The sequence below is a fragment of the Coenobita brevimanus genome, chromosome 34 (genome assembly GCF_032717465.1).
Source record: "Coenobita brevimanus isolate Jiangsu-jjx chromosome 34, ASM3271746v2, whole genome shotgun sequence".
Lineage (NCBI taxonomy): Eukaryota > Metazoa > Arthropoda > Malacostraca > Decapoda > Coenobitidae > Coenobita > Coenobita brevimanus.
Genome location: NC_136987.1, coordinates 4,725,487 through 4,739,518, shown reverse-complemented (window position 1 = coordinate 4,739,518; position 14,032 = coordinate 4,725,487). Strand labels below are relative to the sequence as shown.

The window sequence follows — 14,032 nt, the reverse complement described above, 5'->3', positions numbered from 1 at the left end:
CTATTTTTATTAGCAAAGATCATTCAAATAGCAGACTATAAATAAATAAATAAATAAATAAAGGTAATTACAAACAGCTCAGGTACAAACAGGTGTCATCATCCTTAGCGTCTGAGGTGTGGAGTTAATTAATTTGTACTCACCTGCTAATTACATTTTTTTTTTTTTTCATTTCAGAGATCATTCACGTTGGTCCTGGACGTACTGGATCAGCCCTCCAATACATCAGGTGAGTGGCTTTATAATATTCCTAATTAATTCTACCGTACTTATCTTTTTCTTTCAGTCTAACAGTAGAGGTTTGAGGTGAAGGATTTTTAGGTCTGCATATATCAGGATGTGGCGGAGGGATGGAGTGGACAGGTGTGTGAGAGAGGGAGGTGTGAGTTGAAGGAAGGGCAGCCAAATGATGGGGAACAGAGGGACAAGGAGGCGATTTGTTTGTGGCTACCTTTTACAGGATTAAGGCGTCTGGTTATAGATAGCTTATTATCATTATGGGGCAACACTGGAGTAGATGATGATGATGATGATGATGTTTATTATTATTATTATTATTATTAGTCCTCCTTCTCCTCCTCCTCCTCCTCCTCCTACTACTACTACTACTACTACTACTACTACTACATAATCACCTCCATCCATTGGTGAATTATATTGTGAAGATCAAAACCAACCTTGCTAATACAGTTCACCATTTGAAGTTGTAATGTGAAGGTTAACACTAACCCTCATATTACAATCCGTTGGCCCCAAGCACGCCAACGGCTGTGGTTACCAACCATCTACTATTACTATTTTATTTTATATTGATATTACAATGTAAATAAAGACATTAAACTATTGGAGTCGCTGGTCTATGCGACTCTCGACCACTGTAGCTTCGTTATCCATACCCGCCAGAGAGACAGGCCTGAGGGCTGATGATCTTGTGCCCCTGAGACATAGCAGAGCAGACCTCACGAGGGAGAATGACTACTACTACTACTACTACTACTACTACCATTATTATAGCACTTCTGTTATAAGTATTAAAAACCATGTATTTCCTATCACCAACCCACCTACCCATATACTTCCTTCCCAGATCCCGGTAGTGGCAAAGGCGAGATCATAGACTCCGTGACCTACAGCGGAATTCTGGTTCCCGGAAAGGACTGGCATACTCTAACACACTCAGGCTCCGTGGCTAGAGTTACGTACCGCGTGAGGGTGCTGTGTGATCAGGTAAAGTAGTGATTATTTTGTAGTTTATATATTTTTTTTTTGAGGTTTCTTGGATGTGAGAGTGAGTGAATATGCTCGTGTGTGTGTGTGTGTGTGTGTGTGTGTGAGGTTTCGTGAGCTTGAGGTGGGTGTAGAATTAATTGGTTATGCTTGAGAGAGAGAGAGAGAGAGAGAAGAAAGATAGGTAATTATTCACTTCATTAACCCTTCTGTATCGTAAAATCTGAGTGAGGTCTTTGACAATATTTCCCCTGCTTCTCCCAAAAAAATATCTTAAGCTCTACCATGCAACCCTTCTTCTTAAATAATTTCTTAAGATCTTTCGTAACCCCTTCTTCTTACGCTCCTTTCAGAACTACTACAACACCACCTGTACCAAATTCTGCCGACCGAGGGATGATAAATTTGGGCACCTCACCTGTAATGAGTCAGGTGATAAGGTGTGTCGTCCTGGATGGATGGGGACGAATTGCGATAAAGGTGAGTACGGAGGAGCATTTTTTTTTTTGTGGTGGTGGATAGGGACGCCTTCACGTGGTGGCACTGATGTTACTAGGTGGCCTAACTGCCTGGGTATACGTGCCTCCTCCAGCTACTTCCCTGTCCCTCGAAAGGAGGATGGTGCACTGCAGGAGGAGGGCAATTTAAGCCTGCAGTCCACTGGGTTCACGTTTCAGATTGGCCTGGGATTATTATTACTACTGCTACTTTTACTCCCACTACTACTACTACTACTACTACTACTACTGCTACTATTACTGCCCATTTTATAAATTTGAATGTTTTTCCCTGTGAGGTGGAGTCAGGATTCCAGGGGCTTGAATGGTGAGTGAATGAGTGTGTGACCCATTATAATTAGACACATTGTTGATAATTCTCTCTCTATTATTATTATTATTATTATTATTATTATTCCTTCGCTCCTCATGGGGCAACATAGGATTGGATGATGGATGGATTATTATTATTATTATTATTATTATTGTTATTATTATTATTATTATTATTATTATTGCTCTCTGGACCCTGCCTCACCCCATCCTTAGGTGCGAAAGGTCTGGATGATGATGATTAATTTACAACCACTTTCTCCCTGCCATTGGAGACCTGAGCACTTTTTCCTTAGCGATTTATTTTGCGTTTTTCATTGGATTATTGTCACTGCTTCTTGCCCTGAATATTCCACTGTTTGTTTGTTTGTGTTTTTTTTTTATCATGGCGTCTGTGTTTGTTGTCAGATTGTTTCTCTCTCTCTCTCTCTCCTTATCATCATCATGTGCTGTCTTCCTTATGTCTTTACGCTATCTACTGTCTGTCTATGCTGTCTTCCGTCTATCTATACGCTCTCTCTCACCTTTCTGTCCACGTTCCTGCATATTTATTAACAGCATCTACAATTTTTTTTTTCTAATGTGAGGGAGAAGGAACCAAAGGCTGAGCCCGCAAAACAGTTCCTTACTTTATTTGGTGCACGTCGTTGTCTTTACTGCCTCGCTCCGTCTTTCACCGCCTTAGCTACCTTCTTGCCGTCTTTATTAGTCACCGAAGCCCTTGTTACACTCTGTCCACGTCCCTGTCATTACTGTATCCTTTATTACCTTTCTCCTTCCTCACCTGCAGGGATTTTGAGCTATGCATATTTATTAGTAGCGGATAGTAAAGTTCTTGTCGCCATCTGTCCACTTCTCTGTCTTTATTAGTCTTATTTTTCATCTTCGCTGTCTTTTCCCCACTTCCCCTCTCTCTCCTCTTCTTCCTCGTGCTGTTATATTCCTTTAGGTTTTACTTCTTGTGTCTTTATTAGTCGTATTCTTATTGTAATGTTTCCTTTATTTGGTTCACTTTATTAGTTGGAGTTATTGGTCTCTCTCTCTCTCTCTCTCTCTCTCTCTCTCTCTCTCTCTCTCTCTCTCTCTCTCTCTCTCCAGGGTATGTAAAGTGTGGGTGACGCTTCTTAACGCCTCACAATTATGCAGGTGGAAAGGGCGAGACTGGTTAGGTACAGATGGGGAGAGAGGTGGGGAGTCAGGTGTGGGGGAAGGAGAGAGGTCAGGTGGGGGGAGAGGAGAGGTGTTAGGTGGAGGAGGAGAGGGGATTCAGGTGTGGAAAGGAGGGAGGGTCAGATGGGGGAAAAAGGTGGGGGGTCAGGTGGGGGAGGAGGGGTCAGGTGCTAGGGGAAGATGGGGGTCAGGTGGGGAGAGGAGGGGGGTCAGGTGGGGAGAGAGGGGAGTCAGGTGGGTGGAGAGACAGGTCAGCTAGGGTGAGAAAAGGAGGTGAGGTAGGCACAGGTGAGACTAGGGGAGATGTGGAGGTGAGATAGAGGCAGGTGAGGTAAAGATAGTCGAGGACGGGGAGTGATAGCGCATGTGATCAAACTGAGAGGCAGAAGTGGTGAGGCAGGGAAAGTTAAAGGCAGAAAGCTGAGACGTTGTACGGGTGAATAAAGGAATGTGTAAGAAAAGAGAGAAAGAGAACTTAAAACGTAGGGAAAGTGAGAGACAGTGAGGGTAAGGCAGGAGGTAATGGGGCAAGGAAGGTGGGAGATAGGTAAGGAAAGGCAGGACAGGGCATGGGCATGGGAAAGTGAGAGGTGGGTAGGGTAAGGCAGGTCGGGGTAGGGTACTGAAGAGGTAGGGGAGTGTAAGGCAGGACAGGACAGAGAAAGGGAGAGGTAGGCAGGGTTAGCCAGGACAGAGGTAGGCAGGGTAAGGCAGGACAAGGTTAGTGGGTAGGGAGGGATAGAAGGAAGTGCAGAGGAAGGCAGGAAGTGACTCAAGATGAAACTAGCGAAACGAGACGGGCAGGTTGAGGCAGGTGGAGGCGAGGTGACGAAATTATGCAAAGAAGATAAGGCAGGCAAGGTGAGGCAGGTGAGGGGCGAGGCAGGCGAGGGTGAGGCAGGGCAGGCAGAAGATTTATGGCCCAGCTGACTCGGATCCTCCTCCACAGGTGACAAGGCCAATTATGTGAGGTTAAAAAAAGGTAAATACATCTGAATGCTCACTGTGTTAATGTGTGTGTGTGTGTGTGTGTGTGTGTGTGTGTGTGTGTGTGTGTGGAGGGAGATTGAGGGAGGAAGGGAGAGATAGGAGGAGGAGTGGGGTAGAAGTTAGGAGAGAAAGGAAAGAGGGAGGTAGATGGAGAGGAGAGAGAGAAGGAAGGAGGAGGGGAGGGGGAGAAGAAGGTGTAGAAAAGGGAGAAGAAAGGAGGGGAATGAGGGCATGAAGGACGAAAAACAGACAGACAGAGACAGAGAAGCAGCTAGGGTGTGTTTTAAACTGAGTGCAAGTCTGGAGAAAGTAAGAAATAAATACATAAATAAAAAAATGCCACTTAATTCAAGAGGTAAACCTTCTCCTAGAATAGACGACCACTTAATCCATCCCTGCCACTTCCCGCGAGAGATTTTAGCATTTGAAGTGTTTAGATATGTATTAGTCGGGCGTAAACATGCTTAGGACTGGCTCAGAGGCTTTGTTTACGTGGACGCCATTTTTAAAGGGATCAGCGTGGGGTATTTAAAAGTCTGAGGAGGGTCGCGGAGCAGGGGACATTTAAAAGCCTGAGGAGTATCAGGGTTTGTTCCAATAATGCGCGAAGTGAGAGAGAGGATTATTGTAAGTAAGATAATTATTGTGAGTAAGAGAATAATTGTGAGTAAGAAAGAGTTAGCGCCCTAATTACCTTCTTACCATCGACTTAGTGATTTATTCTAGGGGAAACCTTTCGTCTTGAAGTAGTTAATGAAGACTACACCAAACCTCTGACTCAGGCTGATGATGATGATGATGGTGATGATTCTTTTTCTACTTTTTCTTCTTCTGAGAAAGTGATGATGATGATGATGATGATGATGATTATTTTGATGTACCTAACCCCTCCAGTTCTCTTTATATCTCCTAAGCTGAATAAAATCGTCTTTATATAGCGGAAATAATGAAGAAAATGCATCATCGTGGGGAAGTGGTTGCTGTTTTATTTTCGCATCCTTCCATACGCGTTTTTGAGAGAGAGAGAGAGAGAGAGAGAGAGGCAGCATATTTTAGGTAAGAGCCCTGCCATCGTATTGATAAATCGCCAGTGGACCAGTTACCCACCCCACCACTGCCACCTACCTTCCTACCTACCTACCTACCTACCTACCGACCTTAGCCACCTGCCTTACGTACCTACTTACCCACTTACCCACCCACCTGTTCAGTTTACCTTCACACTTATATACTTACAATTTAACCATCAGGCTATCCAACTCCTTACCTATCCACCTTCCTTACCCACATGCCTACCCACACAGTCCACTTAGTCCACCTACCTACAACCACTTTCTTAGCCACCATCCTTACCTACCTACTTACCTACCTACCTGCCTACCTACCTGCCTGCCTACCTACCTGCCTGCCTACCTACCCACCTACCTACCTACCCACCAACCTACCTACCTACCTACCTACTCATCAAGCCCCCACCGCCTCAGACACCCACTTTGTTGTTGTTGTTGTTGTCAGGGGAAACGTGGACTTGGTGGACTGCAGGCTGGTACAGTCCTCCACACACACACACACACACACACACACACACACACACACACACACACACACACACACACACACACACACACCATCCGGATGGGAAGGCAGTTGAGGGACGTTTGCATAACCAGGCAGTGGAGCCGCCCGGTTATATCAGTGCCACCACGTGAAGGCGCCCCTCTCCAACACCTATACCTATTCTACTTCCCTTATTTACCTGTCTGCTTATCTGCCTGTCTGCTTATCTGCCTATCTGCTTATCTACCTGTCTGCTTATCTACCTGTCTGCTCATCTACCTGTCTGCTTATCCGCCTGTCTGCTTATCTACCTGTCTGCTCATCTGCCTGTCTGCTCATCTACCTGTCTGCTTATCCACCTGTCTGCTCATCCCCCTGTCTGCTTATCCCCCTGTCTGCTTGTCTGCCTGTCTGCTTATGTACCTGTTCACACAGGTATTCATTTGCGTCTACCTTTCTCGACTCAGGTCTCTTTAAATGAATGAATTATACTGTCTCTCTCTCTCTCTCTCTCTCTCTCTCTCTCTCTCTCTCTCTCTCTCTCTCACACACACACACACACACACACACACACACACACACACACACACACACACACACACACACACACACACACACACACACACACACACACACACACACACACACACACTACCCCTCCCTCCACCACACACATAAAAACACACACATACATTACTCCTCCCCCACTACATTCGCACACTCCATCACACACACACACACACACGTTTTTTTTTGTACTGGGTGGCTAATTGGTCGACTAATAGTGGTTGGGTGATTCTGTGTGTGTGTGTGTGTGTGTGTGTGTGTGTGTGAGAGAGAGAGAGAGAGAGAGAGAGAGAGAGAGAGAGAGAGAGAGAGACTGTAGGTGATATGGTAAGGTGTGATGGGTTAATGAGAGAGACTCAGAGGTGAAAGGTGAGACAGTGTGATAAAGTGTGAATATCAGGTATGAGGTTCGAGGATAAGGTATGAGGGTGAGGTGTGAGGATAAGGTCTGAGGATAAGGTCTGAGGGTGAGGTGTGAGGATAAGGTCTGAGGATAAGGTCTGAGGGTGAGGTATGAGGATAAGGTCTGAGGGTGAAGTGTGAAGATAAGGTCTGAGGTGTGAGGATAAGGTTCGAGGGTGAGGTGTGAGGATAAGGTCGAGGGTGAGGTTCGAAGATGAGGTGTGAGGATAAGGTTCGAGGGTGAGGTGTGAGGATAAGGTGTGAGGATAAGGTTTGAGGGTGAGGTTCGAGGATAAGGTCTGAGGGTGAGGTGTGAGGATAAATTTCGAGGGTGAGGTGTGAGGATAAGGTCTGAGGGTGAGGTTCGAGGAAGAGGTTTGAGGGTGAGGTTCGAGGATGAGGTGTGAGGTGAAGGGTACAGGCAGCGGGGTACCAAGTTACTCGCTTCTCCTGAGGGTAATCGTGGGGAGGGAGGAGCCATTACATGGGAGGGGAGGGGAGGGGAGGGGAGGGGAGGGATAGAAGTCAGAGGAGGAGGAGAGGATGCTACTGTGAAGGAAGAGGAGGAGGAAGAGGAAGAGGAGAAGAAAAGTATAAGGAAGATGGTAAGAAGGATGAAAGGGAGGGGAAGGGAGGGGAGGGGGAGAAACGGGAGGGGGAGGGGAGGGGAAGGGGGAAAAGATGCTGCAATGAGGGGAGAGGAAGAGGTGATAGAAGAAGAGGAATATGAGGAAGAGGAGGATGTATTCGAAAGGATGGGAAGGGAGAGGAGGGGATAGGGGAGGGGAGAGATAGTGGAGGGGAAGGAGGGAGGAGAGGATGCATCTGTAGAGGTGGAGGAGTGGGAGGAAGAGGGGGAGAGAAACAGGAAGTGGGGAGGAAGATGAAAATGAAGAAGGGAAGAGAAGATGAAGAAGAAGAGGAGGAGGAGGGGGAGGAGGAATAGGGGTAGGGGAGAAGATCTAAAATGGGGAGAGTGTTGCTGTGAAGGAGGGGGAAGAAACATGAGGAAGAGGAAGGGAAGGATGAAGAGGAGAGGAGGAAGAAGAGAGGACAGTGAGAGGGGAAGGACAGAGGGGAGGTTGCTACTGGAGGGGGGAGGGATGAAGAGGGAAGAGGAAGGTAAAAATGCAGAGAGATGAAGGGATGAGAAAGAAGAGGAAGAAGAAGAAGTGGGACAATGAGGAGAACGGGGAAGAAGAGGGAAGAGGAAGAAAAATGAGGAGGAGGAGGAGGAGGTAAGATGAGGGATTAGGAGGAGGAAGAGAAGAGGGAAAGGAAGGGAAGGTTTACAGTGACGGGAGGAGGAGGAGGAGGAATGAAGATGATAATGAAGAGGGGAAGAAAAATGAGCAAGGAGAGAGGGAACTTGGGAAAGGGAGGAGAGGGTACTGGTGAGGAATGGAAGAGAGAGAAATAAGGAAGAGGAAGAAAGATAACAGGAAAGAGGAAGGAGGGAAATAAGGGAGAGAAGGAGAGGAAAACTAGAGGAGAAACAGGGAGAATATGACAGAACTGAATGAAAGGGTGTATGTTGAGGAAGGAAGGTGGGAGAATTATCAACAGGTATTTAAAGATAATTATTTCCCGAGGTAAAGACTAATCATCCTCAAGATCTACCCTACACCTGTGCGAAAGAACCTGTAGGGAAGAAGGCTCTCCCCACCCACTTCCCCCTCCGGTGTATTTGCCGAAAGGAGGAAGAAAGAAAAAATATATACTGTTAAAAAGAGGCTTGGAATATTTTTTAACCATTTTCTCCCAGTATGGTAGGCGGAGGAGGGGCACCATCCACTCATTTAATGTGGTCTAGTGGGTTACGGCGCTTCAGTTGGATGTATCTAATTAGGGTTTACATTCAAGGAGCTTTATATCTTACCTTTTACTACTAAGGAAAAAGGTGCATCTTACTACCATCTTAAGTGTCAGGATAGATAGATTTTTTTGATAGACAAGAGGAAGTAGTAGTGCTGCCTCTGATCTGTAAGTTTGAAGTGAGGTGAGGTGAGGGGAAATGAGGTGAGGTGAGGGAAGGTGAGGTGAGGTGAGGGGAGGTGAGGTGAGATTAGGAGAGATGAAGTGAGGGGAAGTGAGATGAGGTAAGGTGAGGTGAGGCAGGGTGAGGTGAGGCTATGGGAGATGAAGTGAAATGAAGTGAGGTGAGGTGAGGCAGGGGGGAGGTGAGAGCACGTGGCCCCAGGGTGGTCGTGGCCTGCCTCATCACACATGTCCAGGGGCAGGCAAGGTTACCTACATCCTCACCCTGCCTCACCCTTCCTCGCACCCCATCTCCCTGCCTCACCCTACCTCACCCCTCCTCTCACTCCACCTCTGCCTCACCCTGTCTTACCCTACCTCACCCTTCCTTGCAATCCATCTCTGCCTCACCCTACCTTTTCTCTCATTTCCCTATTTCACCCCATCTTTTTGCCTCATCCTGCCTCACCCCACATTTCTGCCTTTTTTTTTTTTTTTTTTTTTTTTTTTTTTATGTGTCCGACTCTGGGCATAGGCTTCACAGCCTGCTATCAAGGCCCAGCAGTCCTCCTACATACCATACACCTCTACATGTCACCACTTCGGCGCTAACACCCACCGTCCATATTGAATACATGCTAGGGCTGTCTCATACAGGACTGGTGTATTGGTATTAGCGGGGGTATTTTTACGACATGTTGGCGGGTCTTCTGGTAGATCAGTAAAGCCTGATTTAATGAAATTCAAATCCTTAAACTGTTCCCTGCCCCAGCCGGGATTCGAACCTGGGTCCGTTAGGACTGGAGGCAACCTCTCTACCGATTGAGCCACCGCCTCCCCCAATCACCTTGCCTCTCCCTGCCTCACCTTGCCTCTCCCTGCCTCACCTTGCCTCTCCCTGCCTCACCTTGCCTCTCCCTGCCTCACCTTGCCTCTCCCTGCCTCACCTTGCCTCTCCCTGCCTCACTTTGCCTCTCCCTGCCTCGCCTTGCCTTTCCCTGCCTCACCCTGCCTATCCATGTGCCCTGTTACTTCAAATATCTCCTTATTCTTGAGCCACCCTGTATATCTTTGCCCTATGCATTATTTTATCAAACTTTTTGTTCCTCCTGTCCCTAGCTTTGACCTTGACCTTGGGAGCTTTGACCTTGACCTCTATTTCAAGCCTAGCCAACCAGAGAATTATTATTGTATGTATCCCCGTAAATTAACGAAGCTTCCTAACATCTCTTCCTAAGCGATTTATTCTGCTTATTACGCCTTGCTGACCTCTTTGGTGTTACTTAAATCATTCCAATATCACCCTACTCTTCTTAGATAACGCACAAAATTATATCAAGCGACTATATCCAAAAATAAATCGCTAAGGAAGAGGCGTTAGGGGGCTTCCATACCCGACGAGAATTTTTTTTTTTGGGGGGGGGGTCAGACTTTTTTCAAGCCGGAAAAAAATTTTGGTTTTCAAAATTTCAATGCCTACATGAAGCCCCTCCAGCTTCGAAAAAAATCCGCTATTAAATAGTAATAATAATAATAATAATAATATTAATAATAATAATGACTATAATAATAATAATAATAATAATAATAATAATAATAATAGCAATAATAATAATAATAATAATAATAGTCGGTAATAATAATGATGATAATACTAGTAATGATATTAATAGTAATAATAATAATTAGTAGTAATAATAATAACACCAACAGTAATAATAGTAATAATAATAATAATAATAATAAAATCCTCTAGTAGTAGCATAAATAAACTCTTTAAAAATGGCCTCCTCGAGCCATGAAAAAAACAAAAACAAAAGCAAAAAAAAAAAAAACTACCTTTATGTCCAACTCACCTGACCGGAAGTGGCAGGTGAGAAAATTAGGTGGACAGGTAGAGGTAAATTTTCGTCTTGTGTTTTTCTTTTTTTCGTTTTCTTTTTGTCTTGGAAGGTTGGTGTATGTTTTTGAGGGTAAGGAGTGGTGTGGGTTGTGTGTGTGTGTGTGTGTGTGTGTGTGTGTGTGTGTGTGTGTGTGTGGTGGACACTGTAGGTAGGGCAAGGTGTGGGAGAGAGAGAGAGAGAGAGAGGATAAGATTGACATGAAGAGGAGAGGATAGAGAGAGAGTAGGTAAGAAGAAAGTGGGAGGGAGAGGCAGGGTAAGGCAGGGAGAGGTAGGCACGGAGCAGGGCACCGCGTGTGAGGTGTAAGCAGGGTGATCAGGTAACCCCAGGTGCCTATCTATCTATCTATTTATCTATCTGTCTACCTCTACCACACCACTACCACACTTAACCCCTTCAGTCTGAGTTTTTCTTTCTCCGGACGATTTTATTCAGCCTTTGTTTCTTTTTTTATTTATTTTTGCGTGACCTCCAGTTAAAGGTCCATTAAATATATCTATCTATCGTGAGAAATAGATTAAAATAGGTCTTAGGGGTGAAGGGGTTAGGGTACTGTGACACACACACACACACACACACACACACACACACACACACACACACATACACACACACTCTCTCTCTCTCTCTCTCTCTCTCTCTCTCTTTTCATCGACCAGCACACACTACCACACCACAACCACTCACTACCACACCCTACCCCCACCACCACCACACTGCCATCCCCTACTACAAATCCTTATAGTTACCAGCACCACAATAACACCACCACACCGTACCACACTACCACACACCCTACCATTACAACCACCACCACATCACACCACACCACTTCATCTCACCACCCCACCACCTTACCACACCCAAGCACATCACCACATCACTCTCACTCAACCACCACATCCCACCACACCACATCCATACCACACCACCACCACACCACACCACCACAGTCCACCACAGTAGCAGGGAGTGGTCTGCTGTCTCTCCATAACCACCGCCACTCACCACACTCCTTTCTTCTTTCTTTCTTTTTTGTTTTTTTTCCTGCTCTGCTTTTCTCTGCCCTTTTCTCATACTCCTGCTTGCCTTTCCTTCGTGGTACCTGCTGTCTGCTTCATTCTGCTTGTGGTGCTTTGGTGTCTGCTTTCTGCTTTAATTGTTGCTCTTTTTCCCTTCCTGACGCCTGCTCTCTGCTTAAATCTGCTCCTGTTTTGCCACCTCTGCTTGTCTCTGCATCTAGTCTTTAAGCCAACCTACGTCTGCCTTTTTTCATAACTGCTTCTGTCTGCTTTCCCTTTTTGACACCTGCTCTCTGCTCAAATGTCCCTCTGCTCTGCTGCCCTTGGTTTTCTCTGCTTCCAGCCCTGACGTCTGCTTATTCTGCTTCCACTCCTCTGCTTTCTGCTCACATCTGCTTCTCCCTTGCTATTTTTTGCCTCTCCCTGTCCCTAGCTTTTATTTCTGCTTGTACCTACCTGCTGTCTCTGCTTTCATTTCCTCTGCTTAACTCCTGTCTGCTCCTGTCTGTCATTCTGCATTTCTTCTGTATCTTATCATCATCATCATCATCATCATCATCTCCTCCTCCTCCTCCATCTCCTCCTCCTCCTCCTCCTCCTCCTCCATAAATCAACAAAATAGGTCATCGCACTGAAGGGACAGACTAGGAATCAAGGAGGAGGAGGGGGAGGAAGGAATGAGGAAGAGAGGGAAGGAGCCAAGTATAGGAATTAAAGAATGATATATATACACACTGTAACTTCCTGTCTGTGTGTAAGGAGGGTGTGTGTACGGCTGCCGGCCCGACTGGAGGCTGAGAGAGAGAGAGAGAGAGAGAGAGAGAGAGAGAGAGAGAGAGAGAGAGAGAGAGAGAGAGAATATAAACCTTGGAGGAGAAATATAGAAGGGAAAGGGAGGAATGTGGAATGTGAAATGGGAAGAGAGAGAGAGAGAGAGAGAGAGAGAGAAATGAAGAAAACAGTGTGGGAGAAGTGGAAATGACATGTAGAGAAGGAGTTGCAGGAGGGGGGAGTAGGAGGAGGTGGGGGGGGAGATAGGGGGGGGAGGAATGAGGTTGGGAAATGGGAGGGGGAAATGCAGGAAGGAAAAGTGGAAATGGGAAGGGAGAAGACGAGATGGAAAGAGAGAAACGGGAGAGATAGAATGGGATAGAGGAAGAAAGAGGAGGAGGAGGGGAGAGAAATGGAATAAGAAGGAAGGGGAGAGGTGAAGAAAGGGAGGTGTGGAGAGAGAAAAGAGAGAGAATAAGGGAAGGGAAGAGGGAAAGGGGGAGGAAAATGGTGAAGAAGGGAGAGGAGAGAGAGAAGGGAGAGAGGAGAGAAGACGAGAAAGGAGAGAAGAGGAAGAGGAGAAGGACTTAGAGGGAAGAGAAAAGAAGAGAGGAGAGGAAAGAAGAGAAGAGGAGAGAGGAAGAACAAGAAGAGAGGAGACGCGAAGAGGAGTGGAGAGGGGAAGAAGAGAAGAGAAGAGGAGAGAGGAAGGAGAGGAGAAGGACAAATGAGAAGAGAAGAGGAGAAAGGAAGATGAAGAGAAGGTGTGTCGAAGGGAAGAAAGGGCCACGAAGAGAAGAGGAAGAGGAGGAGGAGAGAAGAAGAGAGGAGAAGGGAAGAAGAAGAGATAAGGAAGAGGAGGAGAGAAGAGGAAGAGGAGGAGGTGTGGCTTTTAGGAGTTACCAGGTCGCTTGTGGAGAAAGCTGGGAGGGAAGGTATTTGCATGGGAATCGCTGAATTGTTATTTGTTTTTATGTTTTTTGTTTTGGTCCTTCCCTCTTGTGCACCGGAGAGAGAGAGAGAGAGAGAGAGAGAGAGAGAGAGATAGTCCATGAAGGCTGGAAATAGAACTGAGCGTCTCAAGAGGAAGATTTGAGGAGTGAGAGTGAGTGGTGTGAAGTGGTGTGGAGTGTGGGGGTGAGAGGGGTGGAGTGATGTGGAGGGTGTGGATGATAGGGGACGGAGAGGCATTTTAGTGCTGTGTGGTGTGGTGTGAAGTGTGGAGGTGAGAGGGGTGACTGGTGTGGAGTGTGGCGGTATGTGGAAGTGATTTGAGAGATGTGTGTGGTGTGAGTGCGGTGGAGTTTGGCGGAGTGATGATGATGATGGTGATGGTGATGGTATGGAACTGAACTAAGAGGTGGTGTGATGTGGTGTGAAATCCGGGAATAGAGTGGAATGAGTGGGTGGAATGCAGGAAGTGGATGATACCCTGTGAAATGAGAGAGAGAGTTAGAATGACCAGCGTAGATTGCATTAGGTCGCTTTGTATTGTGGAGTGAGATGCAAAAGTGATGTGGAGTAGGAGTGGAGTGGAGTGGAGTGGATCATAAGAGTGGCATAGAGCTTAGTGGAGTTGGGTGGTGGAGCAGGGGATGGGAAGTACAGTATTTGG

At 46.3% G+C, this 14,032-nt stretch overlaps 1 protein-coding gene across 1 annotated transcript in view; it reads left to right on the top strand.

The window, feature by feature from the left end:
* Ser (protein serrate) overlaps positions 1 to 14,032 on the top strand; it is a 326,797-nt gene that overhangs the window by 227,504 nt on the left and 85,261 nt on the right. The window contains exons 3-5 of the mRNA XM_080269550.1: positions 178 to 233; positions 1,098 to 1,227; positions 1,581 to 1,707. Coding sequence (XP_080125676.1) covers positions 178 to 233; positions 1,098 to 1,227; positions 1,581 to 1,707 — 313 coding nt within the window. The remainder of the gene's footprint in view (positions 1 to 177; positions 234 to 1,097; positions 1,228 to 1,580; positions 1,708 to 14,032) is intronic.